The sequence below is a fragment of the Halyomorpha halys genome, unplaced genomic scaffold, assembly GCF_000696795.3.
Source record: "Halyomorpha halys isolate HHAL.00 unplaced genomic scaffold, Hhal_1.1 Scaffold134.1, whole genome shotgun sequence".
NCBI classification, from domain to species: Eukaryota; Metazoa; Arthropoda; class Insecta; order Hemiptera; family Pentatomidae; genus Halyomorpha; species Halyomorpha halys.
Window position 1 is genome coordinate 2332235 of NW_027107159.1, and position 18174 is coordinate 2350408.

General features: G+C 32.4%; 1 protein-coding gene across 1 annotated transcript in view; it reads left to right on the forward strand.

The window, feature by feature from the left end:
- LOC106678350 (uncharacterized) overlaps positions 1-18174 on the forward strand; it is a 100731-nt gene that overhangs the window by 62653 nt on the left and 19904 nt on the right. Inside the window, exon 3 of the mRNA XM_014416814.2 lies at positions 11731-11789. Coding sequence (XP_014272300.1) covers positions 11731-11789 — 59 coding nt within the window. The remainder of the gene's footprint in view (positions 1-11730; positions 11790-18174) is intronic.

The window sequence follows — 18174 nt, forward strand, 5'->3', positions numbered from 1 at the left end:
TATCTGACTTCGAGCCATCTGTATATATAGCGGTATGTTCTGGTAGAGTTTGTAGCAGTTCTCGGAACTTTTCTTGATATTTTGACATTGTTGTATTTTGTTTGCGGTATTTAGATTGTTGGAGATTTACATTTGGACGTTGGTAGGTCCAGGGGGGCGTGTTATGTTGTGGTATGTTTACAAGACAACCTTTAGACTCCATAGATGATGGATTTTCTTGATTATTATTCTTCACAATAATAAATTTTTTTAAAGATTTATATCTCTATTTTTATTATTATTATATCCATTTTTATTTCCCGTAAATTGTTATATAACAATTTACGGGAAATAAAAATGCCCGTGAAACTTCTACTATTATCTTCTTATATTAGTTTCGAACTCACCGTCCATTATCAAACCCATATCTAAAATCAACCTACAATTATCAACAATTTTAACATTATTCCATACAAATCACTTTTATTATATAACAATCTTTTTTTTTTAATTTAAAACAAGTTACTACAATTGAAATCGCCATGTATATTATATATTTACTATCTATCTTATTAGTCACAATATTATTATATATGAATTTTTCCATCTAACATTTTTCTCATAATTATTGTTAATGATTGAGAGATAGCCAAAAAAATAAACACCCAAAATACTTATCATCAAACTATACAGTGTTTTTTTATCTTTATTATATTACCATATAATCGTCATCTATATTAAAATATTAATGTAAACAATTAATGATGATTAGGATTTTAATTCTGTTTGATTTAATCCACTCAACGATCATTATTTCCTTATAAATAAAAATACATACGACATACATTGGCTGGTTTTTTTTGTTTCGATTTGATCGTTTAATAAAGTTTGTAATAGCATTTATTAAAATAGGACATATTATTTGATACATTTTAAATTTAGTCCAAAGTTAGAACACTATCTTCAGACTCAATGATGCTCTAGATATTTTTCTTAATTTTATTGTTATTGTTGTGTTTATTTCAATAATTTATATCACTTCATTAATTATAAAATGTTTTTATCTACAAACCATTACCTTTAATATTTTCCTTATAATTAGCAATACTAATGAGTCTCTTTTTTAGATATGTATTTTTTTCAAATAAAACATTTCGCCATTAGGACACCTAAGTGATCACAGGCATGATTTGCCCCCGCTTGGCCCCTTTTAAGATCCATTCAGCTGGACACACGATTCACACTAACGGCAATTAAGAGTTATCTTGTCACGATCAAGGATATCACGTTTGCGATTGCTTTTCTTCTTTCCTGTCACATTGACATTGCATTAATAATTATTTCTTTTATTTTTAGCCAATTGAAATTATAAACTGGACATTAAATCCTTTAAAGCGTTGGAGGGCACACACATTGTTATGTGACCGACCACACCCGGATTCCGAAATATTTTACTTTGCTTTGTTTTTTCAAACAAATGTCTTTTTGTTGCAAATAACTGTTCAGATCGAAAATTCTGAACTTTTCTTCATCAAATATTTTCTTTCGTCAGGTTGAATATTCTATATATAACTTCAGAATGAAACTTTGTACCTCTACAACCCATGAATAAGGCAAGAATTCAGTATTTAGTAAGAATGTACTGTTTCGTGAACAACGGCAGTACAAGGAGGTGATTAGTTCATCATCATGCTTAACTGCCGGATGTCGCTCCAATGAAGGAAAAATTAACACAGTTTATGAAGTTAGGTTGACCTGAAGCGCTCCCAGATCCACAGGGGACAGTAACAGAATAAATAATTATCTGTTAAACCCTAGCCCTAGGTGTTGGTACCATAGAGCCTTACCCACTACACAACCCTGCTCTCTTTATAACTTCAAGAACGATCAATTCCGAAAACCAATATTTGAGATATATAGAACTCATGATTCTGTTAGCTTATATGTTGATTGGAAAAAAAGTGTCAAAATAAAGAGCAGTATCCTATTTGTAACAATTAAAGGCATAACAACAGATTAAAGGTTCTATACTATGAATCATCACCATGGCATCAAATACCCCAGCTATTGTAAACGTAAAAAGGGTACATATATTTTAGAAAATTTACTCAACTCTAAACGATGTTCTATTAGGTTTTCTAGTGTTGTAAACTTCAAACATTTAGAGTTCCAAATGAAAATTTTTTTTTTTAACATTTTGTATTCCCCCTATCTATACTTGGTAGATTCATCAATTTAGACTAGTAATTATACGTTGTTTTCATTAAAGTAATAAAAAATTGAGGTGAAATAACTGACTTTGTTTTCTACTAGACTCTTGTACAATAATAGTTGATAATATCTTTCGCGTAACTAAAGCCATTATCATTTTAAAAACAATTGTGCAGTAAAATATTGTTGATATTGATTGTTTTAAACGTTTTCAGTTTTTCAGTAATGGTGACAGTAAATACAAAGGTACTTTTTCCGAATGACTGTCCCCAAATATCGGTTAGAAGCACTGCCATCATATAGACAGGACACTGCCGCACTACATTACTGCCTTTACAGTATTACTACAACAGTAAACTCTTACCCTTGTGGTAAAGCACCTTTATAAATTTTATAACGCAAACATATCTATTTGTCCATTTCATTTAATCTGGCGGCAAAAAGTAATTATTAATCAAGAGGATAGTTTATAAATGTAAGTAACCAAAGTGGTAAAAAATAAATTATAATTAAGTGGTAACAAATAAAATGCAATACTTCAAGAACTGTTGAGGGAAAGTTTCACTAAATCACGGTAGGCATATGAACTTTTACTTACTACCCTACGTACGTCCCTAAATATTGGATAAGTTGGTGGGCTCGTGTTGAATTGATCGCTGTTTTAGTGGTTTTCGAAAAAAATAAATAACAGATAAGTCGAAAATTATGAGCAAAATATTTTTATTTTTCTGTTGTTATAAACATTGATATTGTAGAGTTTGTCGAGGTTGGAACAAGAACATAAATTTTGTTCAGACAAAGCGTAAAACATTTTAACAAAAGATAACGAAGTAGTAATGCAATCGGGTGGTCTGGGCTATTTCTGTTCGAATCCTATTTCTCTGTTTTTCCTGTTCTCTGTCCTTCTGTTCATAAAACACGAATTCGAAATTTTTCAGGATCACAAAAAAAGAAAGTCGACCTTTTACCACTGTGGGTAAATAACCTCAGAGAATTGAATTTGAAATAAAGCTATAGGGTGTATACTAATCGGAAGATCGTTACTTAGAGTTGTAATTTGTAATTTATGTTGAACAGAAGTGGGACTTAAGATAAAACCTTGAGTTTTGAGCGTGTTATGACCACCATGTCATTAGCGTCAGCCAAAGGCTCTCTAAGCATCTCTTAAAAATTATTTTATTTCACTTCTCTTTCAGGACTCAATTTTATTTATTCTTTTAGGAAATTTAATTTGAGATGTTTTAAAAATGATTTGCCATGATTCGTCAAAACGCTGTACTTCAAAGGTCACAGATAAAATATTTAATACTAGCTGATATGTACATATTTATTATTTTTAATTAATTCTTCTAATATAATATTTGTTTGTTAATTGAATTTGTATGAAAATAAAAATTCTTCAAAATCTAGCAGTGTGAATAGTCGACAGGCAAATAGGAAATATTAAGGGAACACGTTTTGTTCGTCATAAATAAATAAAATTATAAATTAGATAATTTTAAATCATATTAAATGAATGAAGTGCCTACATTTAAACCAAGAACACCCTTTTATGAAATTTTAACACGACTCATTTCATATTCACTGGTACTGATACTGATATTGGGTGAGGGGAACATAGCGGTCTTTTTTGCCAACCCCTGACAGCTACTTGAGTTCCCGCCGCGTACTAACTAAGGTGGGAGATTCATTCTTCCGGACCGCAGAAAAATGAATGTTAAACTGCCACAGGTGGGAATAGAACCCACAACGTTCCGAACCGAGCCTGCGTCCTGCGCTTTAACCCGCACGGCCGTCACGTCCCTCATTTCATATGCAAATATATATATAAATAGTTTTGGACACAAGTCGCTTCGAACACTATATTTTATTTTTGGTTAGTTAAAAAAAAAAATAGCACAGCAATTTGATACTAAACTAAACTATCCAAGCGTATCGAATAATTTTTCACTGGCGTTGAAAGGCGAGAGCGACATTTTTGTTACCTTTTTTTTTATTTTCATAAGAAAGGCGTAACGGAATCCGACCAAAATTTGAATTGATCTATGCACATCCACTCAAGGTCGCTTTTCGGACAACAGCTATTCAAGGAAATTCTATATTCGTGGGCGGGAGTTTATTCAAATATTACAAGAATTAATTCCTTTTTTTTTAATAGTGAATTTTCCAAATCCGGATGATTAGAAAGGGATTGAAAAATATTTATATACTAAAAATACAACAATTATTAAATTTTTATCTATACAACCCATGAAGTACTGCGTGATTTGGTCAGAATCACGCTTCACCGCCTAATTTTCCCCCAATTAAACGTACCCACTTTATGAGGCTGGATGGACCTAGGAGAGCTTCCGAACCCACAGGTTTGACTCACGACTACATTAACCTAATAAATAATTATCTGTTACAGCCGGAATCAAACACGGGTCCTTGATGTTAGTAGAATAGTGCCTTACCATTAAGCCATCATGCTTCCATTTATTTTTTATTAATTATTCATCCATAATGTATTCCTCACTTTAACGCTTTAGACCCTTCGTCCGTTTTTAGGTAGTTGCCTAAAAATAACAACAAAGTGCAATTTATTGTTGTATATCATTTTGTCTATTTAAAGGTTATTAACTTGCTTGGAAAATGGCCAAAATTCATTTTCTAAACCATAGAGGTTTTTATGATATATTATTTTGCATACCTTTAAATCTTGTGTTTTTTCCTTTCCTGATTTGTTTTTAACATCAATATTATTAAACTATTGTATGTTGAGGGAAGGATAAACCACAAAATCTAACTACAGTGATAAAAGGTATGCAACACAATCAATAAAAGAAAACTTAATTGTAAACAAAACTAATTTTTGTTGTTGTTTTTCAAGAAGATTAATAAACTTTAAATATAAACAATTATATACCATAATAAATAGCACTTTGTAACCATTTTTAGAGTACACACATGAAGATGGACAGACTGTCAGAAACGCCGAGGTGAGGAATATATTATTGATGTGAAATTAATAAACAATAAATGGCTTAAGAATGAGGACTGCTAACTAACATATAAACTAAAAAAAAAATAGACTAATAATACCAACATATTTATTTATAATAATATATTACGATCATATATTTTTCTTAGCTAGGCACGCTAGGAACTGATGAATGAATAGATTTGTTGGAGGTACATGTATATTTTTTCATAGCCCTTTCGCTATGTTTTATCCTGAACATTCAGAACTTTCTTCGCTTAAAACGTAATTCGTGGTGTAATCTTTTATTAATTATATGTTATATTCTTTAGTAACTAAGATAAAACTTCAAAATATTGTTTGGATATTATTGAACTAAAAACAAGCAGGCCAGAAATAAAACAAATCACTTCATTATTCTAATAAAACATTAACAATTATAAATAGTAAAATGAATCTATCAAAAGTAGAAGTATAAATAAAAATCTGAAAACATAATATTATTGCCATCGAAAACTACTTAGTAAATTATAAATAAATATTTAAAAATAGGTAATTATAAGTAAATAAGTTATTTTCGCTTTGTTCGACAATTGAGGTTAGATAGGCATCTAAGTTTCACTGAGAGAAATGTTTTAAATTTTAGGTATAAAAATAAGTAAGAAGAAATTCCAAAAAAATAAATAGGAAGATTATAAAGAAGCGAAAGGCACATCCCATTCCATTATCTCCCAGCTGTCAGGGCTGATTGATGGTCGAGAACACGGGGTAATTTCAATTGTTCTTAGACAACCAGTAATCATTCAATTTGCCCCGCCTCTGCTTCGTAATTGTCAACTTATCGAGGTAAATAGGCCCCACGGTTTTTGCTTTATTAATAACTTTACAAAAAAAAAAAAAAATAATGTCTGAATAATTCACAAATAAAAAATAATTCACACGAATTAAGTATAATGAATAATCAAGGACAACGTGATTTATTTTTCGAAACGTTTTTTAACGGTTAAGCATTTACCACATTTTTTTTTCTCTTTATCAATTTTTGATTTATTTATTTGTTTTTAATATTTTTTTCTATAATAAATCGTATTTCAGGGTTTCACGAAGTGCAAATAACAAATATCGAATTTTCTCCAGGCAAGAATAGTTTAAAAAGAAAATAAGACCGCGTAAATATGATTCCGATTTTCTACATTCAGACTGCAGTCTGTATTTCTACATTTTTCCCCTTTATTTACTATTCGAATTCTTTCACAGTTAATATTTTTATATTAGCAGTGAAAAATGGTTAATTATTTAAAAAATACTAAATTTAAGGTAATTTAGAGGAAGATTTAATGAAAATAATAAACTACATAAGAAATAGATTTGAAAAATATTGTTACTTTGTTTTGAATATCGAATTAAATGAATTTCATTTATCCCATTTTGCAAGGGAAATTGAGGAAAAAGTCAATAATTAGAAAAAATTTCATTGAAAATTTAATTATTTATTATTAAAAATTTATATAAACTAAAAAACTAAGTTTATCTGATTTTCAAGGCATATTTTTAATGACATTTCGATTTTAGTGGTTTTCAAATATCGAATACTACACAAAGCGGCACTTTTGATTTATTCCTTTCATTTATAGATTTTTAACTTGAGAATAATACAAACAATGATGAATTGCCACAAAATATTTTACCACATCACTGGTTTGCTTGAATGGATACACATCTGACAAAATATTTTTGGAACACGTCAATGTCAAAATAAAACCAAGATTCTTTTTGTCAGAGCTGCTATCATTTAACAAAAGTAGCAATATCTAAAAAAGTTTTATTAGAAATAGTGCGAAAAGTATTTAAAAAAACAAAAATGTAAAAAAAAAAATCGATAATTTAAAAAATATAGATAGATCGCTTTTGAATCCGGAATTAATATAGCTGATGTATAACCGTATTTTTTTTTATAATACAATATATGATAAGATTTATAAATATTTAACTCCTAATGAAGAATTGTAGAAATTAGTAATGTTTTAAATTATGTTAAAGTTGATTATAGAACTTAAAACTTGTTCCGGAGAGTAATAACAATGAGCCGTTTTTAAAATTTTTCTGACAATCCCCTTATTGAAAAGGAACCTCTAATTATATAAAACTAGAAAAGGAGTAGTTATAAGAAACACTAGAAGTTTTGAGAAAACGAATTGTAATGTAAGAATAAAAAAGTATATAAAGAAACCTGTATCACTAAAACCTATGAAGAGTCTAAATAGGTTATGTAGGAATTAATTGTCAAACCAGGATTTGATACACCAACATTCAAAACGCAACCACCAGATAACTAATGTAATTCTAAACTAATGAAAGACCAGCCGCTTCATGCAGTTAGACTCGGCTGATATTGTGGTAGAAACATAGGCCTAGAACAGAAACAATATCAAAGTTCTACCCATTATGTCAACTTAAAAAAAGTTATTTCAATTTGTAGCTTCTAAACTTCAGAAATTATGACCAACAGTTATTTTTTAAGTCTTCAGACACGTGAGAACATATTATTATGAAAAAAATCCTATGGAGGAAACCTCAGGAATAATTCCGTACCTGCTGTGAAGAAGTTGAACTAGACTTATCCATTTGTTCACAGCAGTTGCGGGATTGACAATAACTTTAAATTATAAAATCCACTACAATAAAAACTTAATAAATCAATTTTTAAAAATTGGTATGTTAAGGATACTGAACCTTCAAAATCATATCTGTTAGGCTTCAAAGAGAGGAAGGAGAAATATCTGCTTCAACCCAAAAATAATCAAAAGAGGATATCGGGATTCATTGCAAAACTTGCAATATCCATCTCCAACATTTTTTCAACACTGTCTATATTTTAGAGAATACGGGAAAGGAATGTCCACTCTTGACTACTACCACAAGGTCATGGACGAACCACTCACCGCTGGAACCAGTGAAGAAGAATACGAAGAACTGCGCCTTTAACGACAGTCATTTGACAAGTTCAAATTATTATGACTATACAAGAGTTTAGAAACATGAAAGTCACAATACCAGTCTTAGAAACGATTCATAGCCTGTGTTTACAGCGATTTACCGGTTAAACGAATTACTTAGGCGTTTTCATTAAATGAGAAATTGCGTTCCAAAACCACCCAAGTCTATTTTTCAGTTTTATTTCAAGTATTAATTTCTTTTTAATAGCTTTTGTTTTAGATGGTCACGATATAATACGACTTATTCCAAAAGTTATTCATCTAAAATACGTATAATTTGATTTTGTAATCAAAAACCTTCTAAAACGACCAAACATTAGTTAAAAATATGTATAAACTTATCCTCTTTCGGTAGACCGGTATCTTGGGGACAGCTCTTTTCATTAAGAAACGGTCAAAATCCAGTGCTGCCAATGATGGCATATTATGCCAAGATGTGAAATTTAGACTTGATGTTTCAAAGTCATGAACGATTAATACTGGCTAAAGGCTACGACAACGCGAAAATCGGCCGAAAAATTAGAGGGGGACGGTAATACACCTGCTAGGATAAGGATTAATAAGCATTAATAAGTTTTGTTCCTGAGGATGGCTTACTTATTAGCCTAAAAGAAGAACATTTGATTAATTAATACAAATATTGTTATCGACATCTACGTAGTAAAATGGTATCTACTACAATTTGTATGATAGGTGGTGTTTCATTAAAGGTTGACATTCACTAGGGATGGCTGACTAGACCTTTTTTTTTCTATTATTTCCTTCCATTTCTGACAAATGGGGGTATTATCTGCAAGTAACCAACCTATTCTGAGCAAAGTAGAGTTCGCGAAATAAAAGTGAACCTCCCTCCCCAGGCTGGATTCAAACCGGAGCCGCTACAGTTACGAGGTTGCTCGCCTATTTTGACTTCGAAGGCTTTAGATACTTCTTCTTGTATTATAACTTACTATAATATAAATTAAATATATTTGGTAAAATAGTATTTTTGTTCCGAATTAGTATTTTCGAATCAGAAAAGTCGTTATAATATTCTTTAACAAAATTGGAAGCGGTAAACTTTTTAACTTGTGAAACCCAAAAGTCAAGAATTAGTTCCCTAGAATACAAAGCGCTACCAGTCTCTGCACATAGAAATTAATAATGTTCTGCAAACCGTATATACTACATTTACGGTTCAGTTAATAAACAGAAATTACGAAGAAAAAAAAGGTTTATCATGACAATTAGTTCACTAATTAATCTCACATTGAATTAGAAAATATTGAACATTATTGAAGTTTAGGAAAAAATCCCCGAAAATTAACGTCAAGCATTCAATCCTTTCCAATCCTTAAATCATAATAGCAATTAAAACATCCTTCAACGTAAGACGTGCTACCGACGCTACCAAATTCCTCATTGATTATGATTCTGAATCATTATAGAAGAGATAAAACAAAAGAAAAGAAACCAAAAAGGCCTAATGTTAAGAACATTAAGAACAAGTCCTTCGTATCAAGGCTGTCGACTTCCTTACAGTCAGCAGCCTGTGACCATTTGCTATGTCATACCTTCTGTCCTTTATTTCTCCCTCTTCCTTTGTTGATCTGCCATTTGCATGTTGTTGAGTAGCTATTCAAACACACTTGAACCCGAGGATCAATGCCCTCATGGGTACCTCAGATGGTAGTTTGCATGATGACTTGAATACTTTTAACGGATGAAAAAAATCCGATAAGTTTTAATAACTATGATTTTATAATTGTATAATAATAATCAACTCTCATTTTTGTTTCTATATTGATACATAGATTAAGAGCATGTTCCGTGCATAACATAATTCATCAGTTTTAGTTGTTTCCCCAATTTCATTAAGAATTAATTAATTTATTATCCGCATGAACTAAACAATAACAACCAATTTCTAAACTTGGTTTCTCTTTCTATAATTTTTGTTTTGTACTATTTCTTTTTCTGACGTTTTCCCAAACGATGGACCTAAATTAGTTCCCTTTCACTCTTACATCGCTTTCTATCAACATCAATAATAGACTGTTCAGTCTTTTTTGAAGCAATTACACCTCTCAGTACACTCTTGATTCGTTTTATTCTATGAATGACGGGAGTAAGGGTGGCCAGTTAGTACAAGAGTCGAAGAGGAGAAAAATACCAGTTATTTCACCCTCATTTTTTATTACTTTAATAAGAACTATGAATAATTACTATTAAAACTTGACGATTTTTCTGAGTATAGTTAGGGGGGAGATAAAAGATGGCGGCTGTCTTAAAATGTTAAAAAAAAAATAATGTTTCATTCGTTAAATCTAACTAAAACACTAAAAAATATAATAGAACATCATTTCAAGTAGAGGAATTTTACTAAAATATGAACTAGATTCAGTCCTTCCTCCTATTCTGTTTAACTTTTATCTTCATGACATCATCGAGTCCACACATACCTCCCTAGCTATGTTCTCTGAATTACCTCAAAATGACGACGAAAATTCATACATATTAATAGCTAGAAATACTTTGCAGAGTCATCATACTATTTGAACAGTACTTTACTAAATAGATGATTAGTCTCAATATTGAAAAATGTTCTTCAAAAGTTTTTACTCTCACACGCCCACCAGACCCACCGCAACTAATCCTCAAAGGTTCTTCAAGTGAAGCAGTAAGATACCTAGAAATTCACCTTGATCGCCGCCTTACCTGGGGTCACCATATTAACATTAAATTAACCCAAACCTACTAAAAGTTAGCAATGCTATATCCAATCGTAGATGGAACATCTGAATTAAAACCAGAAATAACTCTTCTTATTTTTAAAACAACACTCAGACAACTACTGATGTATGGCTTGAGGTATGGGGAGCAGCATCCATTAGGAAAAGAAAAAAATTGCTATTTCATAAGAAAATCGCTTCAAAATAATGTTCTAAGAATCGCAGTAGATGCTCCTTGGTTTGTTAGAAATAGCCAATGGTATCGGGAACTACAAATGGAATCAATAGACAAATACATCAAAAAACGGTTCATAAAATTCCACTCCCAGTTACCGGTGGTTAAAGGAGCAGTGACCCACAATTTGGCAAATCCAACTTTCCGAAGACTGAAGCCCAGGCTGCTGCAGGACATTCTGTTATCATTTCTTACATTCTCTTTTGCATAATAATAATAATCCTCTTCCCCCCTCCCAAACACAATCAATTGTTAAACAAAACAAAAAAATCTAACTGTTAATTCAACCGTGTAAGGCCCACCAGGCCGATCTGGTATTCAATAAAAATATACTACTAAACTATGTATACTGTACTACTAAAATATGAACCTAACAGAGCTGTTTATGTTCAAAAGTTCTTGAGATATTGTTTTCATACAAGCAACATTTCATAAAACATATACTGAAAAATCATTAGTTAGTGAATTTACTTTGGGTATTCTATATCTTAAGAAATAGGCGTACAGATATCTATTAGACAGATAAATACCAATGTCTATTAGCACTAAAATTAAAGCTAGTTTAATGTGCAATGAAGTAGTTCTTCATATTTGCTAAAATAAATTGACATCAATATAATACTTTTATCATTGCAGGTCCAAAGATGATAAGTCACAATTGCTTCCTTGCAGTTTTTGCAGTGGTACTTTTACAGGTAAGACAATATTCTCCATAATCATATTTTTAGCTATAAAAAAATTAATACATATATGTGAAAGCTTATTCCGTTCAAATCGTTTTTTCTAACAAATTTTAATGTTTATTAAATCAACCAATAGTGTTTTTAACTCCAAAATAAATATTCTTTCCAGTAAATACTTTGATTGTATAAATTAATAACCATGTTATATATACATTGTAATATTTCTAAATGTATTATTTTAATAAAAAAAAAAAAAGATTACAACAGAATCATCTGAACCACTAAAAGTTAATACATTGCATTTCTTGATGGCGTTTAACAGCCAGGAGAGTTGGCTAAGCGCAAACTTGGCTAACCAAAACGTGAATTTCTTCATCAGGGAATTCTCCTTATAAGGAGGCAGTGAGTAATAATATACATAGTGAATCAGTACACTCTATTGCTATTTTTGGAAATGTATATTGGACTTTTATTTCACTATATGGCTCTCTCTCTCTGTCTCCCTTTCGTAAGGACCTGCAGCTAGATCCTGTAGGAATTGCAATCCCCTTCACGACCGATAGGCTAGTTCCCTACGGAGTGAAGTTTCCTTTCTGCAAGGAACTACAGTTAGAGCCAGCAGGACTGGTCATCCCCTTCACGAACGATAGGCTGGCTCCTTAAGGAGTGAAATTTCCAACCTGTGCGGCTAATTCACAACTCATCCAATCAATTCATTTTCTGACCAGTTACTTAACCTACTGAACACGTATTGTCGGGGCCTTATGGTGTAGACTACCTCGTATCTTCAGTTGGAGTCAGAACTAATTAATTACTCACAGCCACCTCGAAAGGGGTTTTATAAAAAGTAGTTTCGTGAACTTTAAAGCGTCAAAGGGAAACAGGAAGTGCTCTTGAAAAAAAAAAAAAAGGGAGGTGTTTCTAATCGATTACTCATTCTGCGAAAAATATACATTTCATCATATTGGCAAAAAGAAATCGTTTTTCCGAATAAACCATTTAAGTGAGGCAACAGCTATAACTTGCAATTGTAGGGCAACAAAGATTATCCTTTTACAAGAAATTTGCAGATGGGACAAACTGGTTAAATGAGGAGTTTATAAAGAAATTACTCTGTCTTAATACGTTTCTCAACGTCACACAGCTCATAGGAAGTGTCACCTCACCCATTGCTGAAGTGAAAATGTTTCGCGAAGATGGCGTCAGGATATGGGCCAGAATATACAAATATTAAAATCTTTCAAACGAAGTTGAAAATGGGATGCCACTGCCAGCAGAGCGATGCTGCGAACAAATCAATGGGTACTTAATATCTATCAAAGATTTTCTTGGCTAAATCGAGGAAGAATCGTTTTAAGAAACAAAGAAATCTAGGAAACAGACATCTTTCCCTCCATCTATTACCTCAATACTTAAACTCGATAGAACACATGTGGGATACACTTCAACAAAGGTCATCGGATCCGAATCTGCAACTTCCTGTATACCCTCTACAGAAGGATGTATTACCGGAACTAAGTTTTGGCAGACAATTTCGAAGGAAACCTTAAACATCATTAAAAGTGTGGTTACTGTTGTACAATTGTTTTTTACTCTATGGGGTACCTGCATTATTTTCGATTCGTTCCTATTTTGTTCCAACCGAGGAAACATAGTGCGTTCCACAATTGTTGTAGAACCGTTCTGTTCTCCATGGGGTACCGGCATTTTTCTTAACTCGTTTCTATTTCATTCTAACCGAGGAAACAGCATAACCCACCACTGCGGAGCATATGCTCTTCCACGATCCTACCATTCAGTTCGGTTAGCCTTTCCATTCGTAACGGTGATTCCAAAAAAAAAACTGTTACATAACACCCCTCTTGTTTGTTTGCCTATCAGTGTACTATTACACCTACCTTCACAGATACATGTACACACAGCTCTGCAATGTCTCTAGCTCTATAGTACTGTCTCTAGCTATACTGTCTCTAGCATTCCACTCTGTTGTCTTCTCTACTAGCTATTATTTTTATATAATACTTTTAAATCCTAAACCATGCAGACCTCAAGTGCTTAATCAAAAAAATTTTGAAAAAAAAAACAAGGTATTTTTATCGTACTATTATTTTTGTAAAGAAAATACCGGTCAAAACACCAAACGGTTTTCGCTATGTTACACACAGATATTAAATAGTGTGTGTTGAGAGTCATTTTGGCAATTAGCTAGCAGGCTGGGCCGAAACTCAGAATACAGAAAAAAATTAAACATTGAAATAATATGTCAAAGAAAACTAAAGATCAAGCAAGGAGTAAAATTCACGTTAATTTCTTCATTTAATATGGCATAAGAAATAGTAATAAAGATACTAAAGTAATTTTCAAGAGGAGCCACGTGATTTATGCGAAATATTCAGACTCAGAATAAGGCATAGCGGTGTCCTCTGGATATCCGATTACTACAATCAAAATATATATTTTTAAAAATAGACTTATAAAAAACAATGTAAGGTATTACTAATTGTTTTCGCTGTACTAAGTAATGGAAGTAACGAGACTTAGAATATTTTTTTTCTACTTCTAAGATATTAATCGATCAACTTACAGAAGACAGTGTCCACAATAGATCGATTAGCCTCCCCACGATAGCCATTACAGTGTATACAATGCCCAGTGACCGATGAAGCGTAGGCTTTGAGCCTGTGATTGCATCAATGCAGCGGCAGAGGGTCAATCAGAGGGCCCGTTAGTTATTGTCATTGACTATTGATATTATTGATAAATTAACCAAGACAATGCGAGTTATCTCGCAGAGGTGGTCCTTGTGATGAGGGGAGTAGGCGGGCTGTATTTTATGTTTCAGATATCATCTTTGCTAGATATTCTTCAGAACACCTGATTTTCCAAAACAATTTATTGTGAATATTCTATGCATATTATCGTTACATACTATCAATAAGGCTTTATTGTATATTAGAAATAGTTGCTATTCTACACTAAATTTGCTATACAGAACTTTATTTAGGTAGTGTAAAAACATCAAGAAATCCGGAAAATATTATTTGATTAAACTTTTTTAGCAAAACAATCCATAAAAATTCTCGAGTTCAGTACTTGGTAAGGAAATACCGTTTCTGGACCAACGATTTAGTCTAGTACTTCTGATTAAGGGTTTAATGCTATGAAGAGGATTTAGGTCAGGTTATTCTCTTTCAGCAGTGCTCACGGTTGGCCACTGCACACAACCTTTTATTATTTTTTTTTTTTTTTTCATTTATTTCCACCTTTCCTTGCCTTACAAGCAATACAGGTGCGAAGCAGCAGTTCGATGTTACATATCCATCATCAAACTACTGCTAATAAATCAATTTACAATTAATGATTTAAGTTATCTTATAGGTTTCATCAGTTTTCAGTCTTCTGCGCCTCTTCCGTCCGCAGGCATTCCAGGGGCTGGTCTTCTTCTTTGGCGAATATTGAAGTGGCTTGGTCCAATAATTGTTTTCCACCCGCATACAAATTATTTTTAATACGAGTATATTTCTTCGCTTACTAGCTGAGGGAAGTCGTTCCCTGTGAGGGCGTAGAGTCCGGTTTCCCTTAGCAATCTGGCCCGTAGAGCATCAAAGGCGGTACAGTCTATGATGATGTGCTCGGCAGTCTCCGGAACACCACAACTAGGGCATAGGGGGTCGATATCCATCCCGTGCCCATGAAGCTTGGCTCGAAACCCCCGATGCTCCGTGAGAAATTGGTAGCATCGAATTTCACCTTAAACTTAACACCCAAAAAGGTTACCTCATCCACAATGGGAATTCGTACCCCTCCAACGTATATCTTGTTTAATCGTTTCATAGTCTTCATTTCGTTTGAATGATTTATTGCAGGATAAATATGGTGTATTCAACAACTAAAATACCCCATAAAGAAGGGTACCTTACATAACATTCAAGGTATTCACTTTCATTTTCGTTTTCATTTCAGTATCGTTGTCATTCATTTCAAAGGACTGTCAATTAAAATTTGATGTAGTTGTATTAATATTTGTTCAAATATAAACTGTCAATTGAATAGTAGATTTCAGAGTTATCTCTGTTGAATGAACTTCGTCTGTCTGGTATTGGGTCCTGAGAGGAATTTATTATTTTTATCCCGTTTGTGTACTGTCCGTTTAAGGAATGTGAAGCTGATGGAACTGTTTGGGGAGCCCAACCTCGTGGATTTAGTGAAAAGAGCGCGAATAAGATGGATAGGTCATGTAGAGAAGATTCTCGATCAAAGGATACACAAGAAGATGCTATATGGGAAACTGGATGGAAAATGGAAAAGAGGACGTCCCTGGATCAGATGGCTGGATGATGTGGAGGCGGTTGAAAGTTCAGTGATGGAGAGCGCGAGCAATAGATCGTGGAGATTGGTTGGCAGTAGTGGAGGAGGCCTGGGTTCTTCACTACCAATGTAGTGCCATAATAATAATAATAATAATCCTATTTATGTCCATTAGCATCACAATCCTTTATATATGAAAGTTGTCTATGTTTTCTATTATATTAAATTATTATTATGTCATGAGCAGCAATACATAACTAGGATTGGCCCTGAATCTATACCTTCCTAAGTACAAGATATCAAGCGTTTTGAATCACGATACTTTAACAAACTCTGTTAATAAACTATACCTGTGATTCGTTTACAATTAATAGTAATATGTTATAATAAATACAATCCTGAGAAATTTTGTTCATCTAAAGTCAAAGTCTGTTTCATTTTGACATAGAAATTTTGTGGAAAATAAGGCCAATGTAATGGTACTGTGTCATGATAATTTTGGCTATTTATTTAAACTGTAACAAAATGAAATTATAAATAAATGTGTGTTCTATGGATGTTCCAGTGGGTAAACCCACAGAAAGCAGTCAAATGAATGTTGATTTAGTTATTGTAGTTGATTCATCTTAATCTAAGAGATATCGCTTCACATATGTTATTATTACATTATATGGGCCCTGCTAAGTATGGAGTTAATGAGATTCTCAGTTTGTTTATTTAATTAAGGAAATTGTCCTTCGTCATTTAAGGATACAATAAATAACTCCCTACTCTTAAGAAAGAAATCACTACCAGTTATAATGTCAGCTAAAATGTGGTTGATATCCTTCGGCCAGTTTCCTTCTTCATAACGCATCAGGTAACCGCGACCTGTCAGTGAGACGAGCAGTTAAGAGGTCGAATTCATCGTTCGTGACTGGGCAGGGCCTCTCCTAACTTTCTTCATTTGGTTTGAGGAAGGGCGTTTTTAAATTGTTGCGTGCCTGATAGCAGAGAATCCACCGAGGGTGTGGCGGTAATGAGGGAGCTTTGGAGAAGGTCTGGCCAAAGGCCAGCTTCATAAGCTGTCGTTATTCCTTTTTCGGGGAGTCGGTATTTTATATCGACTACTATGCACAAATTTATGATTCTCAATGGTGCATATAGTCACAATAATAGTAATAAATAATTTCAAACATTTAGTTCAAAATATGAACAATAGTTTGGCAGGTTATAAATACCCAAGGTTGGATTGAAATTTCTGGCAAGAAGCCTGAAAAGTACATCAGAGATACATCAATCGGTGACTCAGTACTACAAACATTGTGACTTACAAGGGAGGTGCACTAAGATTCACTATTTGTATCCAACTATTTCGTCATAAGGGTCCTGGGAACTGAAAAATAAAATGCTGAGACTGCTTCATTTAACATCTCGAGCTGACAAAATGGTTCTCACCTTTTTCTTTCACTAAAAAACTTATTTTTTAATAAAATTATTCTAATGCAAAATATAAATGTTAAACAAATCGATTTTTAATCAAATGTATTAAAAGAAAATTTAAATTATTATATAAACTATCCATGTAGATTTTTTTTTACACATTAATGTTTTAATTATCGTCAAAAATATTTTTTTTTGTGATCCTAAGAGGACATATACGTTTTTTTTAAGCTATAATATTACGCTTTGTTTTGCAGATCGCAGTCCATTTTTGTAAAAACCCGCGTATTCAGTTGCATCAGTTTTTATCTGATACCGTTTACCTCAGTGGAACATTTCCAAATGGTTCTATACTCGGTCCCGTGGTAATGATTCCACAATGATCCATCTCTGAATAACACTAATTACAAAACTAAGTAATTAAGTCAACAATAATGATAATTATTACTAAACTTTAAAAAATTAAATTAAATGAAGAGTATTTGTTAATGAATCAAACACTTCTTTTTTTTTATTTAAGCAAATACAGAGTGATTCCGATATACCGAACATCAGTACTCCGAAAACTCCAATAATCCGAAGTGGCGTAAAAAAAAAAAAAAATAAATAAAAAAAAAAAATAATATTTTTGTTTTAAAATAAAAGTGCTCATGTCTAAAAAAACATT